We start from the raw sequence: 14,933 nt of genomic DNA, 5'->3' as shown, positions 1-14,933 counted from the left end.
GGGCTCCCGGCTGCCCCTCCCTCCTGTGCACGTCCCCTCCCCCCACCACCCCCCATCGCCCCCTCTTGGTCCTGCAGAACCACAACCTGATTCCCTTAGACCCCCAGGGTCCCTTCCACCCCCACACGGGCAGACACTCACCCAGAGAAACAAATGAAATGCAGGGGCTGCCCCCTCCTTTGCTCCCTGCAAGAATATTTTAAGTGAGTTTTGTTTTAAATCAGATCCATTAATTTATCCTGACTTGCAATTAAATGCAAGTACACTTTTTACAACCCGTACGGAATGTATTAATTATAACTACAAATGGTCAAATGAGAGCACAGTCCCTCCTAAAAATATTAATAAAATACATAATAAATAATATTAATGAAACAAAAATAGATTCCTAAGCCTTGGCCAGGGCTTTTATTATTTCACGCGAGCGGAACTCCAGCCAAGGAAACTTGCTGCACACACTTTGGCAGGACCCCGACCAAACCAACCACCACTCAAGATCGGGCCTGGCCGTGGCCCGGGGGACCGGCCCCGTGCAGGCGGTGGGGCCGCGGGCAGCCCAGGGCCCGGGGTCCTTGGTGTTCACCGCCCCCCACCCCCGCCCGGGCTTTCCCGTGGGGCCGGCAAAAGTTCGCCACAGGCTGCCTCTCCATTCTAGGCCAGCCGGGGTCGTTTTGTCCGCGTCTCCGTCCCGCCCCTCACGGGACAAATGAAAACCCCCAGCCCCAAATGGGAAAGGAGCCCAGGCAACTCCCAAGGGCTCGGCATTCCGGCACCCTCAGCATCTGGGTTAAGACATCACCCCGCGCGCCAGCACCAGCGCTGGAGCGCGCTTTTGTTCCCGCCGGCCAGCCAGGCCCCTGCCCACCTGTCCCAGCGCACCCTGCCCCTGTCACCACTCCTCCAGTACCCCCTGGCCCACCTGCCCACCAAGTCCAAGGCAGCCACCGCACAATTCAATCTCATTAAGATCAGAAAGAAATCTGCATTTTCTTTGCACTGTACACCCAGTAATCACAGAAGTTCTTCAAATTTCCAGAATTTTGTTCCTCTGCTAATTATTTCCCTCATTTTGCATTTCAAGGCACAAAGACAGTCTCTCTCACTGGTGGTCTGCTAATAGTTGGAAGTTGGGAGCGTCAGAAGGTGGGGCTCCCCGTTCTTTAAAACTCTTCTGTCATTTCCAGCTTTGTAAGGAGGTTTTTTTGTGGGTTGTGGCAGAGGTGGCTAGTGTGACTTCAAAAAGACAGCTCTGTGCCATTCTGTGCGTGAGGATCTGGCTCCCCTTGGAAGAGTTAGTCTGCCTGGTTTACTGATTTACAGAACCCTGGTATGTGAATGGCAAAGAAAAGAAAAGAAAAAGAAAGAAAATTCCTTGGCATAAGTATATGTTTGCTGATCAAATTTCAGATCATGTGTTGTTCATTATTATGACTTTCCTTGAGAAACAGCGTGCCACAGTGAGATGGATTCACTTTCTCTGCCTACCCCTTCACTCCCTTTAAGGACTTTGAAAAAACATTCTCATTTTTTTAAGGTGCATGGAAAGCATGAGCTGGTTTGGATTAAAACAATGCTTCAATGTGTATAAATTCCCTCAAAGTACATTTTCCAAAGACTTATGCAAAGCCACACATGATTTTGAGGGAACTAATGAGATTGTCCCACCAACAAAATTTAATGGTGATTTAAGAAATTCTAATACTTTTCATTTACTTCCTGCAGAATTATTTGTGTACTTGACATTTATACAGTTTCTCCATTATATAACAATCCACCCTGGGTACACTAGATTATGCCAATCTATTAGAAGGAAATTTGCACTTCATATAAGCAGAAGTTGCCAGTGGGTTTTGACTTACCATTATGTTTCGCTGTGCAGTGTTATTATAGCTGAGGACGAAGCACAGCTACTCCTTGCTCACGTTTTTAACTCTAATACTGTAATCTTTCTTGCTGCTTCTAAGGGCTGTGTCAGTGTTTACATTCCTGGAAGTTAAATAAACCGACATGGCAAAACTCCTGGATAGACTGAATAATAAGGCTTGTGATGATGAAACTGTTTACTTTTTACCTTGTTAGGATCCCTTCCTCGTAAAGTTTGGGGGAGAGACAGAGAGGGAACATAGGAGGATGAGAAGAGATAGAAACAGACAGAGAGAGAGAGGAAGAGGGAGAGAAAGAGATTTATACACTGGTATCCATATGTCACAAAGGCCTTCCTAGCCACAGTCCACACAATTGAAGCAGCCTTGTCCAGGTTAGTCCTGCCTGTTTTGCTCTCTGTGTTCAAATACCAGGCCATCTGAATACCCCTTTCTCCACTCCCCACCCACCCCCCAATATAAAGTATGAAGATATTTTTGCCCATTTTCAAATAGCAAATTATCCATTAGATTTCATCATATCTTAGTAAAGCAATTACATCAAGAAAATGATAGTGCGTGTGGAATCAATTATGCATGCAGTTGGCCAGAGACCAAAGGCTGTGAAGTCGGAGAGGGCAGAACCGCTCGACACACACAAATAAAAAGCCCCTGGATCTCACAGATGGACCCCATCAGTTCATCTTACTGCCTAAAAAGTTCATGCACTTAATAATTTATTTGTGTTCTGGATACTGTTTCCCAGCTGAATATTAACAACTTTGAACTGAAGCATGCTTTTAGCATGGTATGGATGGAAGTCACGGTAGGGCAACGCTAGGTCCCTCGGAGGTTAAAATTATAGTTATGTTTCTTACACACTGTTCAGTTGCCATCACAATTTATTTTCTTTCATTAAACATTCCTTTTAATCAGAATATCAGTTTCAGTGTTCTGATTCTGCTTGTTAACCAGTGATAAACCCATAAACCGAAGACGAACATCAATAATACAGCACAGGCTATTCAACAGCAAAGGTAAACACCAAATCACAGGCTCTCAAAAATCGGAAACGGTGAGTTAGCACCTTGTTTCCACAAGCAGGGCATTCCTGTACCTGGAGGGAGGCCCTGGGAGCGGGGCGGTTTGCTTTAGTGCCCAGAGGAGGATGCTGAGTAGCTTAGAGCTGGAGCTGAACAGAAAAACTTGCTTGATCTCAACAACAAACAAGGCAGCCAGACCCTGGCCCAAGACATTCAGGTGCTAACCCTACAGTGAGAGAGGCAGCCCAAGCCATTGTTGGAAAGATTTGTTAATTCTGTAGCCTTCTCTCCTCCAGAGCGGGAGCCTGATGTCTTAATACTCCGGAATATCCAAGCCTCCCTGCCATCAGCCTGCGAACAATGAGAGTGCCCAGCAGTGCTCGTGGGGGAACCTAAGAGACAGGCGACCCAGACCTCTGTCCCTCTCTGGATATGCCTCCCTCCCAGGCTTCAGTTTCACAGTCTTCTCCCCAAATGAGAACGGTTTCCAGCCAACACGTCCACAAACTGTACTTAACGTTAAAAGAAAACGGATAAAACATATGTAATTACTCAAGGTTAGACTTCTAATTCCTCAATTCACTAAAGGAAACTTGGCAAGAAGATGCCTCATTTTGCTTCTTTCTACTGGGGCATCTGAGGAGGAGAGCCACTGAGGCAGCTAATACACAAAACATGATCAAAAGTGATTAACAACAGCTTCATATGCAAATTGCATTAATGAAGGAGTGCAAAGTCATCATGTAAATTAAATATGTCAAATCTCTTGGTGAACTTTCAATCTTGAGAAGAAAAAACACTGCTTTAATTTTTTTACATCATCAATTTTGCAAGATTGAAAATCTAAGAATCTTGGTGCTATAAACAATTTTCACCTTTTTTTTCTCCTTCAGCAGGCTGACAGGCCGGCCTGATGTGCACCGAATGTACATGTTAATAGGCCAATCAAAAATGCAAAACAATTCGCAATTACTGGAAGGACCTAATGGTCATTAGAATTTACAACTAGGTAATGAACTGAAGTCTGCCCACACCATGCATATTCATAAAGCAATTTAGCCTTTGAAGATTAAAGAAGTGCTTAAAATTCAAATGAGCTTTAGCAAATTATCAGTAAGATTCATCCAAAAAGCAAAGGGTTTTTCTTCCTATGATTTCCTCATTTTTTTAATGCAAAATTGTTATATCTTCCAGACTGAGCTTAAACTAAACATAGAGCTTCCAGTCAAGCCAAAGGGGCGACGCAGACAAACAGAGGCTGCAAACATCGTTACGGACTTTGTTCATAAAACTAAGCCCTTAAGAGCCAAACCTATCTCTAAACATGGTAATTTATCAAAAACAGCCCAGGGTTGCTCGCAGGCAGCACTGCACAGCCCTCCAACAGAACAGATTAACACCCCTCCACCCCCCAAAAAGAGCCTTTCTCCCCTCAAGTTGCCTCTCCCGTGTAAACATCCACTGTGGTATAAAAACAGCTTTTTCATGGGCACGAAGGGTAGAAGCTTCTGCTTCCACAGGGAAAAAGAGCAAGACAGGAGAGGCACAGCAGGCCGGGGAGTGAGGTCTGAGGAGGCAGGGGCCTGACCTTGGTGTGTCTTTCTGATGGCCCCATTCTGCACCGACAGTGAGGAGTCCAAGAGGAAGGGGCTGTGCAGACATCAGTTGAGGCTGAGAAAGTTGTGGTGCCCACCACCCCCCACACACACACACACTATCATCCCATCTCAGTTATTAGAGTATCCTGGGAATTGGGGCTTTCACGCTTCCCAGTTGCCAGTCTGCAGAAGCAGCCTTCCCCTGAATGCTAACTGGCACCTTACTAACCTGACCGTGTTAAAAATTCCAGGGACAGAATTCCCAATGAACCCCTCCCTTCCCCCCACCCCAAGCACCCAGGTGAAAGCACAGAAGTACAAGGAAGTCGGATCCCAGCTGGAGAACAAGTCGGACGGAGGATAACAGCTTGGAGGGCCACGTGTCAGTGCTTCCTGCTGCACTGCTGGGCCCACAAGGCTCCCTGCTAGCGGGATTCTGCTGAAACTCTCACAGTACTATATCCCAGTGACTTCTCGCTGCCACACTCCTGCCCCTCCACCTCCCAAGCCTGGGACTTTCTGCGGCAGCTGATCTTACCTGAAATGTGGGTGGAAGTGGGAAGGGGGCAGAGAGGGAGGGGAGGGAACCTCAGGTGCTCTGGCTGTGGCCTCCCTCTCTGCTCAGATATGTGCCACATCCTCGCTTTATGAAGAAGGATGGGGCGCAGAGCTGCACGAAACCCGCATCCAGCAGCACCTGCAGGAGCCACAGCCCCGCAGTCTGGACGGATTCCATCTGACACTAATGTTACTCCCCATGAGCAGAGTTCAATGAGGGTTGATATGGGATGTGACAGGGTAGATCAGAATTAGATTAAAAACAAAAGTTTAGAAGCCGATGCTACACTGCAGAGCAAATGGGACCTGAAGGCCAAATTTCCCCCTAACTGCCTTCAAGTCGCTCTCCCCATTAGAGCAGCTGCCTGGCACCCCCCTGCTGGCACGGCAGAAAGCAGAGTGCGCGAAGGCTTGGGACGCTCCTCTTTAAATGCAATACCTATAGATTTAATATCCAGCAATTAACTTCTGGTCAGGAGTCTGCAGGCAGCAGGCTGCCCCAAGCAGATAGGAGGGGAGGAGGCCCGGGAGCTGGGACTAGCACAAAAGACAGGTCCAACAACAATGCCTGCTGTCAACAGCTGACTTATTTTTATACAGGAATTTTTATCTCTATTGTACAAACAAGTACGTGTCTGTGCTGACTTGTTAAGCAATCCACTTGTATGTAGAATAAGAATTTTTTTCTTTCTTGCTACCAGTCACACAGCTCCAAGATCAGAAGAAATACATGGTCTTTGAAGCTGCTCAAATGTTTTAGTTAAAAGGACAGCAGTTGTTTTCAAAGATCCAAGAGTATCTTTATCAGAATTAAATTTTTCCTTATTGATTTTTTCCCCTTAACATAACAAAAACATAACATGAGAAGGTTACGATGTATTATTAAAATTTTTTCAGCCTTTCAATCGTTCTTCAGTAGCCAGTGTTCACTTTTAAATGTAAAGGAATAATTAAAAAAAAAATCTCAGGGTGGGATGAAGTAGGGGAGAGAAACTCAGGAGATTTAAAATTTAACATGGGTTAATGCATTGTTTTAACTATGAACTCAGAGGATTTGCAGTGGGGGAGTTGGCATGGGCAGCACATGGTAGACATGCCCCTAACAGGAACTCAGTCATGAGATCCTCATATACCTTGAGCTGGTGACGGGAAAATGCTTCAGGTTTCTTCCTTTTTTTTTTTTTTTTTTTTGGCGGGGGGGGGGGGGGGGGCAGGGGTTGGGGCTGGTTGTTTGTATGGGGTTTTTGTTTTGCCCAAAGAGAAACTCCACATTTAAAACATAAAAGATCAGACTTGGCACGTGGAGCCTTGTGCTCCAGCTAAGGTAAGAACCCACACTTTATCTTATTTCCCTGCAAATTAACAGAGGTGACTGGTTTTTCTGCAGCTTTCTCAATGCACCACTACATATAAGAAAATGAACAACTGATGGACAGAAATGCAAATGCCCTGATGCCTGGCAGGCGGCTGCCTTGTTTTCCAGAAAGTTCAAAAAGAAAACAGCAAGGGCAGGGGGTACACAGCAGCACCTGTGTTCTGTCTGAAAGCACCTCTGCACGTCCCACAATAATTCCATTCTTTATTTTCATGGGAGTTTTTAATCAGTGGATCCACCGCTATCTAAAACGAAGATCAAATTGTAGGTGTAATTGTTCAGCGGCTGCGCTAACAACAGCGAGGATACAAACAAAAACTCATTGTGAGTGACCAAAGGTCCCCAGGTATCCCCTTCATCAGCAGCCCTGCTCCAGGGCCCCGGTGGGAATTCCCTGGCGGAGAGCTACTGCGTGCTGAGTCGCTCCCGGCCAAGCCTATCTGGGAGCGGGCGTGCCAGGCTCCTTCTCAGCCCTCTCTCAGGAAGTTTCAACCTGATCAGCTCACCTGTAGGTGGATAGAACTTGTCCTTTAGCACTCCAAGAACCTGGCCGTTTATCTATCTCAGGAGATGGAACTGAGAAAAGGAGAGGGGAAGAGGGAGTGGGCTGGGGCCCAGGCCGCTCAGGTGCAGCACACCCGCTCAGGTGGCCCTGCCAGCGGCCTTATTGCATCAGATCCTCGCGGCTCAGTCTCTGGGGTGAACCCAGACGGGAGACGCTTTGCCTGCCCGTCTGCAAACTTCTCACTCGCCAGTTCTTAGCAGCTCATTTCTCCAAGTGTTTTGCTTCAGAAAACGTGTGTATTTTTTTTCTTTGTACGTTTGTGTGGATTTACCACAACTGGATCTGACAGCTGTTGATTCTGTTAAATGAACACATTATAAAAATCCTGTTTAAAACCTCTAGCAACAGTGAACTCAAAAATATAATGGAAAAATATTTTAATGGAGTTCCAGTGAAGAGTTGCTTAAAAAAAATTAATAGAAGTACAAACGAAGGTACAACAAGGCCCTTCAAGTCAGCACTGGATTTAAACCAAATGTCAGTGTGTGTGTGTGTGTGTGTGTGTTGAATGGGGAAAGAGGAGTGCTGCAAATCACCACAAATATTTACACTGTAATCCCTTTGTTCAAATCACATACTTTTAACAGGAAAAGCTGGAACTGTGGCTATTTAAAATTTTAAATATTCAAACGCCTGTAATTAACCATATGAAACAAATTATGGCGCATTTCTTCATACAGGCACATGCAAAAAAAAAATCCTGCCAGTGGATTGGGAGGTGGCAGAGTTGGGGAGACTACTCCAAGAGAAGGAAAGAATGATGTTTTCATTCTGCTATTGATCAAAAGAGAACAAGGATGGGAAGCGTGGCCTAGCAAGCACTTTTCCACTGCTGTCTTTCACACTGGGCTATCTAAGTTTATACAATTCCCCAGACTGGCTGCATATTAAGCTCACCGTGTACAGCTTTATTACTGAGCGGTGCTGGAAGAAGCATGACTATTGGGCTCTGCATCTGACAGGGCATTTACATGCGCCCATCTGAGCGGCACGGGAGAGCTCCTCCAAGGTGCAGGGACTGTGCGCCTATTGTAAAGGCAAATGAAGCTCACCTATTCCCTGCTGGGATCACAAGTGACCTCACCACCCCCCATGCCTCAAATCCTTCCCTTGCCAACCTAACTCCGTGCCACTGCAGAATGACGAATGAGCTCAGAAATAGACCTCAAGTTACTCACCCTGCTAAGGACAGCAAAAGGCTTTGCTGAAATGTTTTAAAAATGCATAGGCAGTGCAGCTGGCCAGTAAAATGCAGGGGCACAAATTCCAGCAAACCCAATGTGGAATACGTTACAGTCTAGAACTGATGAGAAAGACAGCCCCGTGTTTACTGGCTTCCAACGGACTCTGGCATCAGGCATACTGGCTTTAATAATGCTAGCATTTTTAATTATTATTATTATTATTATTTTAAATCTGCCTTTGGTCTTTAGGAGCACATTGAGAGAGTTAAAGAATTCTTATTCGTCAGGTTGCATTTCCTGGAAATTAAGTTTGTGACAGAAAATGACTTCAGTAGCAATAATATGGTTTGTGCTCAAATTAATTAGGTCATTGTTGTAAAAACTACATGGCAAATTACAGAGGTAAATGTGCTGATACTGGCCAGTGCTCTCTCCCCTGGCAGGGAGGGGAGAAGCAGTTTAAGGATGCTTATTTATCTGGCTGGGAAAGAAGAGGAGAAGGGGGAGGGACACAGTGGTCAATTTTCTGTTTGTACTACAAATATCGATATCAGCCATTGAATTATACAGTCTGCACATATTTTATGAACTTTACACAATGTCCTCCAAATTGACACATAAAATAAAAAACCTGCTTGGTCTGAAATAATGTCAAAACAGGCCCTAAGTTAGAAATCTTTTTTCCCCCCTTTTTAATTCTTGAAATAACAACACTGCTGACATAGTCATGACCCAAATGAAATCTGAACAAGCAGACAGGTACTAAAGATCCTTGGTGATTAAATCTCATGCTAAAAAAGTGGCAAGATGCCAGGCTGGGCCCAGCCTGATGCTAAGTGCTTTCTACTGCATAGAGCTTGCACTACTACTCTGCTAGAAACAGATCTGGGCTTAGGGTAAATTCTGTCCAATGATTTCTTTGTGCAATAAGGGTGTGAACAGACCAACCAAAGTAGATGAAACCAACACCCAGTGACGCAAGCAATCTCGGTGCATCTCCCTAGCTGAGCCTACTACTTTGGTTAAATTTCATATTCTCCTCCAAAGGAAAGCCAAACTTTCTTCCTCGCTCACTGGGGAGTACTGCCGAAGCCACCCTTCACCCGTTGCCCTTATTAAACACTTTCAATTAAGAAATCCTGAAAATCTGAAAAATGTCTCCCAATTCAGCCCTCCCAGATCAGCCCAACGACGTGGAGGCTGCCGTGTGAAATTAATGATTTTCCAGGACGCTAGCATGTGCCATTAATATGCATCCCACTGGCCTCCTCCCTGAGCTGAAGGCTGCCTGTCCTGACCCTGTCTCTACCCAGTCGCCTTTGCAGCCCACGGGCAGCCTCAGTGAAGTGCCACCTCCACCAGCAGAAGGGTGTGCAAAACAGGGTTCAGGTCCCTTAAAGTCAAAGGCACAACTTCCGACACCACAAGGAATGGAGTGATTTCAGAAATTACAGCTCTGTTTTTTTAAGCTTTCACAGAATAAACACAGAGAATGGGAGGGAAACTCTGTCCCCCTCGGCTCCTGTTCTTGAAGTGAATACATATTTGTGTTTCCAATAAAAGGCCATTTTTACATTAACTGTCTGTAACAGCAGGAGACAGAAAAACTAACACAATCTCCACATCACACACAGGATGCTCTTCATACCACGTGGACCTATTCTCACAACCATTATTTATAAAAGGCGGCACAATGCCTTCTTTCTGTGTCACCAAAAGGATAACTTTAGGATCCTTGGGATCTTCTACATTTTAGATTTTTTAGATCTCTCTCTCTCTCTCTTTTTTTCTTTTTCTTTTTTTTTTTTTTCCTTTTTGGTTTTCCGAAGTAAATTTAGCAGTCATGCGGGCCATGGTGTTTAATTAAGCTTTCAAAAGTCCTCTGACAATGCCAACAATTGTAGGACACTTCTGCGGCCCCATCATGCAATCACTGTGACAGTTCTATTTACAATTTGTCTTAGAAAGAGTTTCTCTGACATTGTACTTTGACAAAACATCCAAGCTGCCAGTTCACAACCTTTCTCTGTCTTATTTACAAATACAGCTTGTATATAGGACTCCCAGTTTCATGCACATGAGTCTTTGGGTAGTGGCCTGGCAAACACAGGCTCTGGAGGAAAATCCCAGGTATTTATTAGAGAAATGATACTTTTCTACTTTGAGGACTCTGGAGATAACAGAATGTTCATCAGTATATTGTTTCTCTTGGTGGTAACGGGTTTTTGTTTTGTTTTGTTTCAGCTGCTACACTGAGAATTCGCTTCAGAGGTCAGTAGTTTTTATTCAGAATCACACAGATAAAGAGAAATGAAAAATAGGTAGTCATAATAGGATACTCTAATTTACAGTCTCATTGACAGTTACAGCATAGCGTACACAAACACATCCTCCAGTTCAGTCTAAGAGAGAATGAGAATGGGTACAAAAGGAAAAGGCAAGTTGACTCTCTAAATTATGAAAAGCATAAGCATGTTATCCTTGATTCACCTGTAACACGCTCATGGATTTCCATTGTGAATTACCATTGCTCCCGTCATTAGGGAATCTGCCTTACATATCATTATCTGGATTTGCACTGTATTGTCTAGACAAAAAACATTTCAATACCTGGATATCAGTGTCTGTGTCCATGATTTCAAAGAGAACAAAGTTATGTGTCCACAGCAGCAGACTTGACTACGTTTTATAGGACTTGTCATATTCTTCCTCATTCTCTCAACACACTCACTTTAGGATAGCACAACCCTGATTTAAAGACTCCCTATGTGCAGGTACCCCAAACCTTGAATCTGACACTGTGGGATCACGTTTTTGCCTTTTTCTATAAAGGAACAGCAGGAACCTTCCATGAATATTCTCCGCACCCCCCCCACACATCGAATATGAGACTAGAAAACAAAACACAACCCTTGTTGAATGCTCTGACTTCCAGTAAAGGCTGCTCGTATCCAAGGTGGGTGTTTGACACACATCTTGATACACTGGGCTCAGACAATGTAAGTTGCTAATTTCCAGTCAAATTAACACTATTTCAGTGCTCTCAACAGGCCACAATCACACCATATTTTGAACATTTGAATAAGGTGGAAGAAGCAACCTGATCAATGTCTTATGTGTCTAATCACCACACATACATTGATGAAGTGCAGGCACACAGACTCATCCGTTTTCCAGGTAAGGACCATCTTCTCTGAAAACTGCTCAGCTCCGGGTGGGGGTGGGGGTGCTATGCACAGTCCAATGCATACCATTTTACTGCTCATGCAAAGAACTCGACCTTCTTCTATTTGGAAGGCCCCAAATTCTAAGCTCTGTTTCTCTTAGGAGGATCTGTCACTGTTTTATTCCTGCTCCCTGCCTGTAAAATGGCACAGAGCACTCAGTGAACTCAAACCCAACTTACATCACTTTAACAAAGCCTTTCCCAACCCAGCACACTTAAATAACTACATTTTATGTGGTCACCAAACGTATCCTCCTAGAGATTCCTTAATATATCTCTTTCCTGATACACAGCAGTGCTTCCCCTTTCTTTTTGCCACAATTCAAATATCTATTGAATGACGACTGTTATTGTTTCCTTCCTCATCATAAAAAAAAAAGGAAAGCAGACTTGGAATTGTGGAGATGTGTGCTTTGGAGCAGCGGGCTGGGACTACAACCGCCGTCTTCCGGAACCGCTTCAGGCGCACCTGAGGGCCGCGGCATCATAATTTACGTGCAACGGTAGAATGTTAATTTCACCATAGGAAACTCTTAATTCATTACTGTGAATTATGAGAAGTCGTGATTCTAGTTACTGACATCTCGCTTTGAGATGTGACCAGGCTATTTATGTTCAGCCAATTCCAGGGTGGGAACAGGTGATTAAACACAATGAAAGGAATCAAGACTTTGTAATTATTCGTGCATGAAAGGTCTGCCTCACCTGGGTCGTGGCCCTTATGCACCCACCAGGTTGCTTAGCCACCTTAGATAGCTTTTCATCTCAGTAAACTGATCTAGCATTCACCCATAAAATGTATTTAAAATTTGTTGTTTGTTTTTGCTTTGCTTTTGCATCCCTAGGCTCTGCTCTTGTCCTCGTTCTTTAAAAAAAAAAAAAATAATAATAATAATAGGACCCTTATGCCCATCAGGGAGCTAAGGTCTTTCCCTATGTAGATTCCCAGCTGCAATTTCCCTGCTTGTATGAGGTCTTCCCCCAGCTTTTAGATCCCTCCTCTATGCACAGAGCTGGTTAATCTGAGCCTGAATAACCTATCTGGGACCTCAGCAAGAAGTGTGGTTTTAATTCCTGCTTGACAGACACTGTGTTTTGTCTTTTAAACGAGCAGCCCGATATGTAAATACGATGTTACATCACGCAAGTGTTACTCCATATTTGGTGATTTAGCAAGAGGACAAATCCCCTTCCGCCTGCTCTTGCTTCATTAATCACGCCTTACACTTCTGTTCGTTTTCCTTCCAGCCACAAGACAGCACATGGAAATGGTCACTGCCATGTCCTGCTCCCGAGCTGGGGAAGATAAAAACCTTCGCCTGCCCGCCCAGAAGCCAAAGGTGGGGGCGCAGGCTAAGACTTGGCAAACGCCTTTGTTGGTGGCAGATCTCTCATTTCACTAAAGGAAAAGTATCTGAAGGGTATTACAGAAAGCGGTTTAAAAAAAAAAAAAAGGAAGAAAATGTCACATTTGATTTTAATGATCAAATTCCAGAGGGGGTGAGGAGAAATAATATGACATTTAATCCCCTCTGGACAACTGACCTACTACGGTTCAACTTTGTGAACAGACTCAGTTGGGGAAACAAGTTCCAAAGAATCAATGGATTCTAGGCAGTACCTTCCCCAAAACCCAGCCAACCCACCCTTCAGGGATTCGGGGAGACGCGGGAGGAGCGCACCCACTGCCTCGCCCAGCGGTGTCACCACCACAGAATCCGTGCTCACTGTCTCGTGTGTTCAATCAGAAGCCGTGGGGAGAGTCACCACCCAGCGCTGCTGTTTATCACTCGGAGTGGAGGACCTAAGTCCCTCTGGTGGCCTTCAATGCCTGTTCCCTTGAGCGACTAAGGAACCCACACACCCCGCTCCCTCCCTGCCCTGAGGAACCCCAGGAAGGAGCGCTGCACTGGATGTGCACCCATCGTTCCAGGACACTTGCACCTAGTGCTAAAGCAGCAACAGTGGAGCCTGGACTGGACATTTGTAAGGGTGACATGTGGTTGTGTAAACCACAAACAAAATCAAGATACATCTGTCAAAACCACATCAGAGACAAGAGAGAGCGTGGAGAAGCATTTATCATTTAGCTGAGGCGGCAGACTGCAGGGAGCAGCCGTTCCTGTCAAACCAACCTTTTGAAATTTCCAACATGCCCTTAAACTTTTCGAGTAAGCATGTCTGTGCGCTTCAGCAACTGCCCTCTCTACTCTGGCCTGGCCAGTCGAAAATGGCATCTTAAAGTCAAGGTCACAGTGTCATCCCACCGCGGGGCTGTGTTTAATTACAGCCCCATACGGGCTGACAGCCAATATGGATCCAAGGCTAGCCCTGAAGCTCAGTTAACTCCTTCCACCTCCTCCAGACCACCCTATCAGCCCACCTCACTCCAGGGAAGCCTGCAGAACTAACTGCACCCCTGGGGAGGCCTGGCCAGGGATTCCAAGTGGAACAGGTACCCTGCTGACCCGGATGGCCACTTTGCCTCTGACACGTCACCAAGGCTGGAAGTGGACACTGGAAACCGGGCTAGGTGTAGTCAGGTTCAACACTTTCAAACGAGCAGGTCAGGAGAGGGAAGAAATTCAGACCCAGGAGAGCCAGAGAGGGGCTGTCAGGTGTGTGTGTGTACCTACTCCACCTACAGCTGACTCCGAGGGATGGGAAATATTTATTCTTCTCTATTCTGGACGTAAGCAATAGGCATGATTATTTTAACATGACAGCCCCATGGAGAAATACAGAAAGCACTTCACCACTCCTTACTGCTTGGCTTCAACGCCTCTGAAAATGAAAAGAAAACATGCAAACAGCTTTCCTCCTTGCTTCTCATTTACCTGCTATGTGTTCCTGTTTGGGGCAAATTCCTCTAGATGACGTTGATAAACAATCGTCATCCTCTGGCGTGACCTGGATGCCAACCTCCACGGGATTGGATGCTTTTTTCATCTCGATGGGTGAAGGGGAAGGTGGCTTATCCACAGCTTTTTCTAAGCAGAGGCTGCCATTGCATTGTTTCCGTTTGTGCTCGATAAAAATAAGAATGTCCCCCAATGGGAAGTTCATCTGGCACTGCCCACAGGTGAGGAGGTCATGGTCCCCTTCCGGAGCTCCCAACGGGCCGTGGTCTGGTTCATCATCTGTAAGAATGGCTTCAAGAGGTTCGGCTGTGGTTGGAGAAACAAAAGCACAATTATTAGAATGCCAGCGAGGCGAGAAAAGGGGGAGCCACACTCTCCACCTCACCCCATCCCACCATATTGTAAAAAGCAGTTCTAGGCTTCTCAGTGTTAACACCCAGAAAATGTGAGCACACAGCGTGTGTAAGGATGTGCAGGTTGTCCACAAAAAGGTGCATTTGTCAATGAGGCAAATTGTTGAGTATTTTTAGAAAACTGACCTGCCTAACTCCAGAGATACACAAGCACACACACACACACATTATAAATATGCCTGATTTGTAACTTCAGAAAGAATGTGACTTAAATAGTTAAGGCAGGGGACAATAAGAAAGCTTAAATA

General features: G+C 45.2%; 1 protein-coding gene across 10 annotated transcripts in view; it reads right to left on the bottom strand.

Annotated features, from left to right (window-relative positions):
* The window catches only part of BCL11A (BCL11 transcription factor A), a 98,964-nt gene that overhangs the window by 77,322 nt on the left and 6,709 nt on the right, over positions 1–14,933 (bottom strand). For all 10 annotated transcript variants that reach the window (XM_051838528.2, XM_051838539.2, XM_051838549.2 and 7 more), the window contains exon 2: positions 14,249–14,578. In XM_051838528.2, the coding sequence (XP_051694488.1) occupies positions 14,249–14,578 (330 nt within the window). The remainder of the gene's footprint in view (positions 1–14,248; positions 14,579–14,933) is intronic.

This window comes from Oryctolagus cuniculus, chromosome 2 (genome assembly GCF_964237555.1).
Source record: "Oryctolagus cuniculus chromosome 2, mOryCun1.1, whole genome shotgun sequence".
Classification (NCBI taxonomy): Eukaryota; Metazoa; Chordata; class Mammalia; order Lagomorpha; family Leporidae; genus Oryctolagus; species Oryctolagus cuniculus.
The sequence above is the reverse complement of the archived record's forward strand: the minus strand, read 5'-3'. Positions and strand labels throughout refer to the sequence as shown.